General features: G+C 58.0%; 1 protein-coding gene across 1 annotated transcript; it reads left to right on the top strand.

Moving 5' to 3' along the window:
* The first annotated feature begins 767 nt into the window (after window positions 1-767).
* Window positions 768-10424, top strand: ETNK2 (ethanolamine kinase 2). Its single transcript, XM_051638878.1, has 8 exons — window positions 768-1027; window positions 4857-5116; window positions 5596-5733; window positions 6909-7051; window positions 7164-7247; window positions 8081-8250; window positions 8902-8975; window positions 9149-10424. The coding sequence occupies exons 1-8, from the start codon at window positions 815-817 to the stop codon at window positions 9219-9221; spliced, it is 1155 nt and encodes a 384-aa protein (XP_051494838.1). The 5' UTR covers window positions 768-814; the 3' UTR covers window positions 9222-10424.
* The last annotated feature ends 1235 nt before the right edge of the window (window positions 10425-11659 follow it).

Below are 11659 nucleotides of genomic sequence, written 5' to 3'. Positions count from 1 at the left end.
TTTTCCCCCCCCTTCCTTAAATGATTTTTCTCCAAGTCTCCGTGGTCCATTTAGCTGGTTTCAGCCGCAGCTGTAAACTTTGGAGGGGGCATTCTGTGCTCCCAGCCGTGTGCAGTTGTTATTTCCTCTGATAATGAAGCTGGGCTGGAGCCCAGTTAGGGGGCTGCGGGGGGCTGTGCCGAGGGGTGAGTGGTCCTCTATCTTTAACCATCAAATCTGTCTCCAGCCCACGTGTAAATTCATTTTGGGGGTCGGTGCTTTAGGGGGGGTGAGATGGTAGAGGGGCTGGAGAGGCTGGTCCAGGGGGGAGATGTTTTTTAGGGACATGGTTTAGTGCTGGACTTGGCAGAGCTGGGTAAGTGGTTGGATTTGACGACCTTAAAGGTCTTTTCCGGCCCAAACGATTCTCTGATTCTACCTCAGAGCGCATCCTGGGGCGCACCCCATGCACGGCATCCCCACCTTTTTCATCCCAGATCTCAAATGGACCCGGGGGGGGGGGGGGGGGGGGGGCTGTGCGGAGCCCCCCCGGGCTGGCTAAAAAAAGAGGGGCTGGATGTGGTGGGGGAAACAGGTGGCACCTGGGTGGAGGGCACTGTCAGCAGGTGCGGGTCAGGTGGGGGGTATCCCGGTGCGGGTGGAGGGCGGGTCCCGGTGCGGGTTGGGTGCGGGTCCCGGTGCGGGTCCCGCTGACCTCACAATGCGGGCGGGCGCTGCCGCGGGAGGCGGGCGGGGGGCGGGCCGGTGACTCATGGCTTCCCAACGGCGAGCGGCTCCTCCCCGCGGCCGCCGGCCCCGCGGTAGCCCCCGGCACATGGGCCACGGCTCCGGCAGCGCGGAGCTGGCGATGGCCGCACCGCCCGGCCTCTGTCCCGAGTGCCCGGGGCCGGAGCGGGGCGGCAGCGGCGGGACCCCCGCTGTGCCCCACCTCGGCATTGCGGTGGACGAGGGGGACGTGCTGCCCGGGGCGTTGCGGCTCATGCGGGAGCTGAGACCCGGTTGGGAACCGGCCAGGGTGAAGACCAAGGTAAGTCCCGACATGAGCGGGTGGTGGGGGGGGGAACCTGCGCGGAGCCCCCGGGGACCGGCTGCCGCACCCCCCGGGAGACTCGTCTGAGGGGGTGGTAGGGTCAGCCCGAGGGGGGCCTGTGGGGTGCTCCCCGAGGTGCTGTTGAGCCCGCTCGGAGGCAGCTATAGAGCTCATTCTTGGGGGGCTGCGAGGCCCACATGAGGGTGACTGCGGGACCCACCGTGGGGGGCTGTAGGAGCTGCCAAGGAGGGTATAGCATCCTGTTCTCCCCACCCCCAGTTCTCCCCTCCACTCTCAGAGCATAACCAGGGCCCATCAGGTGTGCAAAGGTCTGACACCGCGGGCCCCCCCCCCCCCCAAGCTTTGGGGACCCCTCGGGACAGTTTCTGAGCACTGACAGTGAAGGCAAGTGTGTCCCCAAGGTCCTTCGAGGCTGGCACAGTGGGTGAAGGCTGGGGGGCTGCTGGTCCCCCTGGAGTCTCCCCTGCAGGTGCTGCACCCCTGCCTGCACCCAGTGCTGCTGGGCCCTTGCTCACAGGAGTAGCTGCTCCCCAGAGCAGGTCTCACTTGGGTTACTTGGCTTGCACCTTTCCCAGATTGCATGGGCTGGATGCAGGTTCAGATGGGATCCGGGATGCAGTGCTGGGCTCCTGCATGGGACAGGGCTGGGCTGTCTGGAGCTGGCAGGGCGTTGCTAGGAGAATGGGTTCTGGAGGCTGGAAGCTGGGAGTCCTTTCTTCCTCCTCACCTCTGCCCAGGGGTGCCAGGTCTGGGATGGAGACACAAGGCTGATGGTGTCTGTGCCCTCACCAGGCTCTGGGCAATGGGCATGAGAGTGTGGAAGTGGCAGAGCTGGGTGCACTTAAACCTATATACGTGTGTATGCCTGTCTCCTGAAGGCACCCTCTTCCCCTGTGCCTGGAGTGTCATTAAAAATGTATTAATAGCCAAGTGTAATTAAATACAAGAAGCTGCAGGAAAATACATATGAAAGGGCAGATGGCAATAGGCAGGAAGCTGGAGTTGGAGTTCCTCAGAGCACGTAGTTGTAGGGGCAGGAAATGTCTCAAGCTCGGTGGCAATGGTTGTTTGAGAAGGATCCCGGTGCTCTGGTATCCAGGCTCTCTCCAGGCATCGGAGGGGGTCAGTGTTCAACAGCAGCTTGTGTGTGCGTGCGTGTGTTTTTAATTAAAGAAAAAAAAAAAAAAGAAAAAAGAAAAAAAAAACTTAGGAGTTGAGGGGGGGTGGGGGGGGGGGAACCTCCAGTTGCGTTTCCCGTCGCTGCTGTGGCAAGAGCTGCTGGGGAGGGGATTGGAGCGGTGTGCTGATCCTCAGCTGGTTCCCATTAGTGTTCCTGTTCGTTTTCCTCCGTGCACTGGAGCCGTGCCCGGCTCGCAGCACCTCGCTGCACCGCGGCAGCACACAGCTGCTCCCAGGGGCTGTACCAGGCTGGGCCAGCGACACGGAAAAATCTCCTGGTGCTTGGGGCAGGGTGTGGAAGGCGGGGAGGAAGGGTCTGGCTGCTCGGCTTCCCCCACCTGCCCTTTTCTTGCTGGGGTTTTCAGCCCCCTGCACTCCTTGTTGTGCCTGCTTTCCAGGGCTCCTGCTGCCCTCATCCTTTAAGCTCTGTCCCTGGGCAGAAGAATCTCTGTACTGAGCAGGCACAGGTGGTATCAGTGAGTCAGCCACGCTATCAGGGAAGCACACACTCCTCCATCCCTCGCCTGGCGATAAGAAGAGCAGCAGTGATGCGGAGCCAAAGACTCCAGCATGGTTGGACTTTTTTTTTTAACCTGATTTTGACAACCCGGAGCCCTGCTGCAGTCCAACCATGGGCTGCCATCATCTCAGGCTGGGATGCCTGCACAGGGAAGCAGCCAAAGCAGGGGTTTTTAGGGAATGCTGAGGGATGTCACGTCAGGCACGGCGCCGGGGGGGTCAGATGAAGCTGCTTTGCTTCAGCATCTTTACTCAGGGCTTGGGTTTTGCTTTGCATTTGATTGCCACAAGGCTCCTGGTGTGGAGTCACGCTTGCTTTCCTCCCTCCCTGCTGTCAACACAACTACAGCAGGGGAGGATTTGGGCTGGTAGCAGCGCTGTGGCCCTGCTGACTGCACTTTGGATCCACAAGAAACAACACCAGGCATCTGCCCAAGCAGCCGTGCTCATTCCTTGGGAGCTGGAGCTCCAAACCAGGCAAGCCCCTGCGTGCGTCTGTGCAGGTTGCTGACAAACCACGTGTGAGTCTCCAAAGTGAGTGGCCTGGAATTCAGAGGGGGATAAGGCTCAGTAATCCTGTTAAACCCACTGGAAAGAGCTGATCAGGCTGCTGAGCAGCAAAACAAAGCAGTGCAAGGACTTTGCAGGTGAGGCAGTGCTGAGCATCCCGACATGGAGCCGTTCACCTGTGGCCAGTGGAGAGCAGCTGTCCTGACTGCAGCACCTTCTCCATGGCTGGGCCATGAGACCTTTTGCTTGCTGAATTTCGGGCCTCTGCAGCCTGGCAGGATGAGGAGAGAGCCAGGTTTGGCACCGTGGTGGAAACAGATTATCTGCCCTAGGAAAAGCAGCTCAGTTGCTTGAGAAGCTTCAGCCTGGCCCAGCTGCAGCCAAGTGACAGCAGCTGGATGGGACGTGGGGCCATCTCGCCCCTTGCCACACTCGCCCCGAATCCCACCCCAGCCCAGCTCTGTAACCAGGGGAATTAGCTTGGGTGTCTCATTCCAGTGCTTGGAGTTTCCCTCGGGAGGCATCATGGGGAGCCCTATATATAGACACCCTATATAGGAGCGGGAGTTGCTGAGTGGGATGTCTAAAATTAGCTGTCCCACCCCCGAGCACCGCTGCTGCTGCAGCACGTGCCCTCACCCCCCTCCTGCTCCCCCAGCATCACACCTGCTCGGGATCCCCAAACCCCAAGGGGGGATAAAGAGATCCCTCTGCTGGGGAGCAGCAGGAGGAACTACGTGGGGCTGAGCATCCTGCTGGCGTGGGATATGAGGCTGAGCATCCTGCTGTTGTGGACCCCATCTGCGTGGGGCTGAGCATCCCTCCTGCATGGGATATGGGACTCAGCATCCCCCCTGTTTCGAGGACGATGGAGCAGAGGTTTCCCATTGGGTGGTGGAGACCCCAAACCCCTTGGTGCACTAGAGGCAACTGGAATCTGCACGGGCTGGGGAGAGCAGCCCCTGCATGTGCACGGGCGGGCGGCCAAGCTGGGGCGGCGGGAGAACAAAACTCTCTGTCCATCTGTGAGGAGCCATCAGAGCGATGACACGCGGCGTCCCCAGCAGAGACATCCCTGCCTATCAGCGCCCCAGCCCCGTGGGGAGGGTCGGGAGGGGCGGTGGTGTTTGCTCCGTGTTGTTTGCTGTTGGTTTGGGGTTGTTGGTGTTTTCTTAATTCGTTTTGTGCCAGGAGGTTTACGCTGATTTTTCGGGAGCGCTTCCCGGAGCTGCTCGGGTGCCAAGCGCGCTGGCAGCACATCTGGCCTCAGCTATTCCTGTGCTCCCAGGTGGAAAAAGAGAAAAAGCAGGATTTCCACCCAAACCACCAGCTGAAGCTTCATGTCTGTGGCCCTGTGCAGAGCCCCAGGTCGTGCCTGAGCCTTGAGGCCTTGCAAACTCGTGCCACCTGCCACGGTCGCTTTCCTGGCTCCCACGGTCACTGCTGCTTAGGGCTTTATTTTCCCCTTGCCTGCTGTTGCCTTTCCCCTGTTGCTTTTCCCCCCGAGGTCTGCTGGTGGGATGGGGGTTTCCCCCGTGCCCAGCTGCCCTGGCAGGGATGTACAGACGTGGGCTCTGCCACCCTTTTCCCAACCCAGCTTTTCACCGATGGCATCACCAACAAGCTCGTGGCCTGCTACACAGATGAGGGCATGGCAGACGCCGTGCTGGTCCGCATCTACGGCAGGAAGACGGAGCTGTTTGTGGACAGGGAGACAGAGCTGAGGAATTTCCAGGTGCTGCGTGCCCATGGCTGTGCCCCCGACCTCTACTGCGCCTTCCAGAACGGGCTCTGCTACCAGTTCCTGCCGGGCATCGCGCTGGGACCCCAACACGTGCGGGACCCCCACATCTTCAGGTGAGCAGGACCTCCTGTGTCCTCAGATATGTGGGTCTGGGGGGCAACCATGGGCTGGGGAAACTGGTGCTTCTCTGGGCATGAGGGGTTTGCTCCGTGTTTCCAGCTCTCCCCCTCTGATGCTCCAGGCTGGTGCTCCAGCACCACTGATGTGCACAAATGGTGCTGGGGGGAAAATGTGCCCAACTGCAACCAGGTTTATCAGTGTGTTTTTAAAGCCTCAGCTTTTGGTGAATAAAGAGCTTGGCATGAGAACAGCAGCTTTTATCTGGAAAGGTGAATGCTGCTTTTAGCCCAGACAAGGTCTTGGAACTCTTGAGAGGCTGGCAGCTGGGGTGGAGGGGAGTTTCAGCTCTGCTGACGTGTTTTTAAGCATGGCTTTCGGGGAACCTCCCCTCAAGGCTGGTTTTGAGGAGCTCTCCTCCCAGGAATGTTGCTGCAGGGCCGCCTCGCACCCATGTGTCCCTGTTTCCTTCCAGGCTGGTGGCCCAGGAGATGGCCCGGGTACACGCCATCCATGCCAACGGGAGCCTCCCCAAGCCCATCCTCTGGCAGAAGCTGCACAAATACCTCACCCTCGTGAAGACGGATCTCAGCCCAAAGGTATCCAACCCCAGGTAAAGGCAGAGGGATCCCAAAGAGCCAGGCTCTGGCGTGGGCACCCACTGCCCACCCATCTCTAAGTCTTCCCCATATGAGACTGGGGGGAAGAGCCCGAGTTCCCCCGTAAAGCCTCTGCAGGACTCTGGGAGCAGGGCTAGGGGTGGTGCTGGGGCTGGATCCAGCCATGTGGCCACTTCTGGATCACGATCCCGCTGTGAACCAACTCATGGCCAAGCCCCCAGGAGCAGGTGGGATGGAGACATCTCCCTCTTGCCAATCTGGGGATGACTTTTGCTGTGTTAGAGCAGGGACAGCTCTGGGTTGTGTCCATAGAGCACCCAGGCAGGATCAGACCTGAGCCAGAGACTCCCACTCACTGTAATAATCCACCTCCTCCTCCTCCCTGTAAATCCAGTCTGCATTTTAAGCCCTCCCTGGAATAAGCTGAAGCTCCAGCCCTTCTTATGGTGGGGATCTGAGCAGCAAGGCTGAGCTGGCATTGGAGGGGATGCTAGAAACCCTGTCTAGATTAAAACAACCAATTCCCACTTTGAACCAGTTCATCCCATTTATGAGGGCCTGGGTTCACACCAGGTGAGTGCCGGGGTGTCTGGGGAGGATGTGGGCAGCCCCAGGAGGTGGTGGAGGTGAATGAACCTGAAGGCAAGCGAATAATTAACCTGCTCCCTGAGCAGCAGCAGCAGCAGGACACGGGGCTTTCCTCAGCACTCGCCCCGCTGCAGGCAGACTTTACCCAAGCCTGCACCTTCTGTGCAGCCAATTTAGGGTAATGATTAACTGCCTCTCTTCTTGGAATTGAAACTTCGGAGGTTGCTGAGAGGGTACATGCCCTGGGAGAGTCCAAAAAATTCCCGTTGCCTGGGGGTTAGTGAGGTGCTTTGGGAGCAAGCGCTGGGGGGCTTGGTGGAAGGTTGGGTGAATTTAGGGGATGGAGGGAAGGGCTGAGTCTGCGCTGTGGCATCTGCTCAGCACCCTGGGTACAGTGCCAGAGGGTGTCCAAGCCAAACCTGGCCTCCCCACCAAAAGTGGCCTCATTAGCCCTCACTTTGTGTCATTAATGTGTTCATTTATGAAAGACACGGAGGGAAGCGAGAAGCAAGGCTGCCCCTCTGTCCTCAAGGGAGGTTCCCTGGGAGCAGAAGTGATTCCACCTCGTCCCTTTCCCCAGCCTCCAGCAGGATGTGCCCAGCCTGGAGGTGCTTGAACACGAGCTGGCCTGGATGAAGGAAACTCTTTCCCAGTTGGGTTCCCCCATCGTGCTTTGCCACAACGACCTGCTCTGCAAGAACATCATCTACGACAGGACACGAGGTTCATGGCAGCAGCTTTGCTTGCCTGGTGGAGGGGGTCTCGTCCCTTGCCCACCTCCCCAGGGGCTGGTGACTCCATCTCCAGCCCCTCTCCCAACCCTTTGCCTCCACAGAGCAAGTTCGATTCATCGACTACGAGTACACAGGCTACAACTACCAGGCGTTCGACATCGGAAACCACTTCAATGAGTTTGCAGGTGAGTTGGGCTCCTCCCACCAAAGGCTGCCCCCCTGCCCTGGTTCCAGTGGCTCCCCCTGGGTGTCCCCATCCTTGGGGAGGAAGGAGACTGTTGCATTTCTGGTCCCAAACATGGAAATGGGCAGCTCCTCCTTGGGACAGAGTGATGTGCGACGGATGGTTTCTGCTGGTGGTGTGTGCTGTGCTGCGGGTGGGGGGCAGTGCCCCCACCAGCCCAGCTCTTAACCATGCAAGAAAAAGCTGGGGAAAGGGTCTGGAGAACAAGTCTTGTGAGGAGTGGCTGAGGGAGCTGGGGGTATTTAGTCTGGAGAAAAGGAAGCTTAAGGGGGAGACCTGAAAGGAGGGTGGAGTGAGCGGGGTTGGTCTCTTCTCCCAAGGAACAAGTGATAGAACAAAATAAAATGGCCTGAAGTTGTGCCAGGGGTGGTTTAGATGGGGTGTTAGAGGAAACTTCACTGAAAAGGTTGTCAGTGAAAGGGCAGTGGGGGAATCATCATCCCTGGAGGGATCTAAAAGCTGTGTAGATATGGTGCTGAGGGACGTGGTTTAGTGGTGGCCCTGGCTGTGCTGGGTTGATGGTTGGACATGATGATCTTAAAGGTCTTTTCCAACCAAAACAATTCTGTGATTCTTTTCTATGATTGTAAGAGCTGTGTACGTGCTTCCAGTCAGAGGGCTGATCCCTGGCTTGTGCACACCTGGAGCTGCAGGGCTTTCACTCACCTGGTCGTGCACGGGGGGAGCCCTGTGGTCACCTCACTTCACCCTGGAGAAGTCCACCCTTTCACCCTTCTGTCCCCTGGGCATGGCTGACCCTGGCTCCCCTCACAGGTGTGAAGGAGGTGGATTATCAGCTCTTCCCCAGCAAGGAGACCCAACTGCAGTGGTTGCAATTCTACCTGCTGGCCTACAAGCAACTCACCCAGGGGGACCCAGGCAACTTGGGGGTGTCCGAGGAGGAGCTGGAGGCTCTCTACGTGCAAGTGAACAAGTTTACTTTGGTGAGTGGTGGAGGTGGGAAGGAGCCAGGCTCTCCCGAGGGCTGCCTGTGGGATGGGTTTTTCCCTGTTCTTGGATGAGTTGGGGCTTTGTTCTGCAGCTTGGCTGGTGACAATGGGGGTGCAGGTACCAGCTTGGGGGTTTGGGGGCATCTGGGGCAGGAGGGTGGCCCAAAGAGACCTGCTGCACCTCGGGCCAGGTCGGAGGTAAAGTTGACAGTCTGCAATCCCACTGACACATGCCAAGGGACAGTGTGTCTCTGATAGCCTGGTGGACCTTGGGTACAGCTGAGCATGAGGAAATCCTCTTTGGTAAATGCCATGGGCACGTGGAGCCAGTTTGCTGGAAACTTATGACAAAGTGTTGTCTGGAGCTGGCAGGAGGGATGTCCCAGCTGCAAGTGCAGAGGCTGGTACCCTGGGCATGTTGTGTGGCTGTTCAGCATCCTTCCTGCTGGAATCCTTTCCTGGGGCTGGGACCAGCTTCTGGAGCATGTAAGAGCACGTGTGGGCCAGCCCCAGCTGGCTGCCTCCCCATGTCCTGTCATCACAGCCACAGAACTTCTGGGACCCAGGCAGGAGAGGCGGAAGCAACTCATCCCACAGGCAGGGACACCCTGTGCCTGTTGCTCATCCTTGTTTTGTGTGTTGCAGGCATCCCATTTCTTCTGGGCATGCTGGGGCTTGATCCAGGATAAATACTCTACCATAGACTTTAACTTCTTAAGGTGAGTGTGTTGGGGCTGGGGGGCATTTTCTCCCAGCACAGTTCAAGGTTCAATGACTGGATCAAGAGGATCCCAATGATCCTTCTGTGCTGGAGGGATCATCCAAGGCCAGAGCACACTGGGCTGGGGACATGAGCATCTCATGTCTGTCCCCCTCTCCTCTCTCCTGGCAGATATGCAAAGCTAAGGTTTAAACAGTACTTCAAGATGAAGCCAGTGGTCACAGCCCTGCAGATTTCCAAATAGCATCTCCAGCACATGAGACCCTGAGCTATTTTTGTCCTTGCTGCGTCCCCCTTGCCCCTTCCCCACCCCAGCCGGGGGTGAGGGCAGGTCCTGACGGTGGGAAGGGAGAAAGAAGCTCTGACCTGGCCACCGATTAAAGGAGACCCTGGACATACCTGAGACTGGACCATGAGATGCTAGAGAGGACCATGGCCTCGGAGAGGCCCCTGCCTACGCAAGGAAGCCTTTACCATCGCCTTAACTGAGCCCCGCTCAGTCCCGGTGCCCGGCAGGTCCGTGCTTTGCTGGCACTGCTGCTGCCTGGCCTGGCACCAGGTTTGTCCCGTCTGTTCTGTCCCCGAGGGGGGGAAATGGGTCCCCCCAATCTGCTCAGGAGCCCCCAGAGCTGCACAGCTGCTTTAGCTGCCCCCCACACTCGCTGTGCCCATCGCCTTCACTGCTCCCTCCGTCCCCTCTTGCCCTGCCTGCTCGGTACCTCCTGGGCTCCCACCCCAAACCAGCACAGCTCTTGGGCCAGTCTTGGCCCTGGGCTTGGGACTGTGTCTGAGCACAGGACCCTTTTCCTTGAGGGGTGGGTGCTGCTGCCCTCTGGCTCAGGTGGTGCAGAGCAGGGAGGGGAGGTGACAGCCATGACCACAGGGGACTTGCTGGGCTCCTGCACCCCTTGAGATGTGCTCAGCCCACAGCTGCCTCTGCTTCTCCCCACAGCTGTGGTCCTTCAGACCCCTGTTAGCTCCCATCATAGCTTCCCTTGTAGCTGCCAAAGCAAGGGGCTCCCAGCTCTGCCTTCCCTGTCCACCCCATGGCCAGAGGAGTCAGTTGTGCTCCTCCTGTGGGTGCAGTCCCTGTGCTCCTGTCTTGGCTCTGTCCCCACGTGGGACTCTGGCTGGAGGTTGGACAAAGCCAACCAGCTCCATGAGCTGGGCACAGCTTCATCCCTTATTCAGCTGCTTCCCCCATCACAAGCTCCAGGAGGGTGATCTGAGCTTACTGAGCACTGCCCAGCTTGTGACAGTGGTTGTGCATCAAATTTGGGGTGGAATCAGACCCCTCTGTCCCTGCTTCGGCAGCTCAGCGAGTGCTGTGGGGATGAGGTGGCTGGTCTCCTCTGCATGGACACAGGAACCTGCCCCAGCAAGAACTGGGACTTGTTGCATCTCATGTTCATTTTGGTGCAAAATAAAAGCTGCTGGAAGCTGGAAATGGGGAATGGTAGGTCTGTGGGGATTGGTGCAGGACTTGTCCTGGAGTAAGGACAGCAGCCCTGGGACCTGGCAGTGTGCTCAGCCCTTCTGCAGCTGGTGCTGCCCCCTCAGAGGATGGGCTGTGTCCCCTGTGCTCCTGACTGCCTTTGGGTGCTGCAGAGACCAGTGGCTGTGCAGCACAGGAGGGGGTTTCCATCCAGCACCCACTGCTGCTTCCCTGCTGGCAGCAACTGCTGGGGGATTGTCCTTGTCCCGTAGCGATGCCCTGGGCTTTAACCCAGCCTCTTTCAGAGCTGATCCTACGTCTTCATCCTGGGCCCCGCTGGGCTGTGGCTCTGGTTGGAGCACTTGGCTGCAGCAGGCACTGGGTAGAAGAGGTTGAACCCCCAAACCTGCTGTCATGTGGGGTTAGACCTCAATTCAACAGAGGTGAGAGGTGGAGAGGAGAGGGGAGCAGAGGGGGACTCACTAGGGATGGACAGGGCAGGGGAAAGAGAAAATGGCCTCAAATCGTGCCAGGGGAGGTTTAGATTGGATTTTAGGAACTATTTCTTCCCCAAAAGGGTTGTCAGACCCTGGCACCATTGGTCCAGGACAGGTGCCATCACCATCCCTGGAGGGATTTCAAAGCTGTATAGATGTGGTGCTGAGGGACAGGGGTTAGTGGTGGCCTTAGCAGGGCTGGGTTAATGGTTGGACTTGTTGATCTTAAAGGTCTTTTCCAACAAAACCAATTCTGTGATTATGAAAGCTGAGAAATAGCACAAGAGAAAATTTCACAGGGAGCAAGAGCCTGAGGAGGGGCCTGTGCTGGAAGAGGGGCAGGGAAGGGGGGAAACAAGCACCCCCATCTCTGCCCTTCCTCCTCCCTGGGCAGCCCTCTGCTCTCCCTGAGCCCAGATAAAGTCCAGACCCAGACCTCTGCTCCAAAAAGTCATCTTTATTGTGCCAAGGGGTGGGGGGGGACAATTGTAAACAAGTATGTGAAATATACAGGTTAAGTTACTCATCGTCTTATTAACAAAATAAAGCTCTATCTATATTTACAGTCTTTAAAAAAAAAAACAAAACAAAACCCAAAACAAAAACACAAGAAAGCCCCAAAACAAAACAAAAACACCAAAAAAAAAGACAAAAGGAAGAGGAAGAGCTGCATCTTTGTCAGGCTCATCTCCTTCCCTCTGCAGCCAATCCCACCCTGGGAACTGGAACCCCTTCCCCAGGGCCCCCAGT

Source organism: Apus apus, chromosome 23 (assembly GCF_020740795.1).
Source record: "Apus apus isolate bApuApu2 chromosome 23, bApuApu2.pri.cur, whole genome shotgun sequence".
Taxonomy (NCBI): domain Eukaryota; kingdom Metazoa; phylum Chordata; class Aves; order Apodiformes; family Apodidae; genus Apus; species Apus apus.
This window is presented reverse-complemented; position numbering and strand designations above follow the sequence as displayed.

Excerpts from the sequence above, each read along its gene's own strand:
- ETNK2 (XM_051638878.1), top strand. The coding sequence starts at position 815 with ATGGGCCACGGCTCCGGCAGCGCGGAGCTGGCGATGGCCGCACCGCCC. Across the intron at positions 5,117-5,595 it reads CGGGACCCCCACATCTTCAG|GCTGGTGGCCCAGGAGATGG; the intron begins GTGAGCAGGACC and ends GTTTCCTTCCAG. Across the intron at positions 8,976-9,148 it reads ATAGACTTTAACTTCTTAAG|ATATGCAAAGCTAAGGTTTA; the intron begins GTGAGTGTGTTG and ends CTCTCCTGGCAG.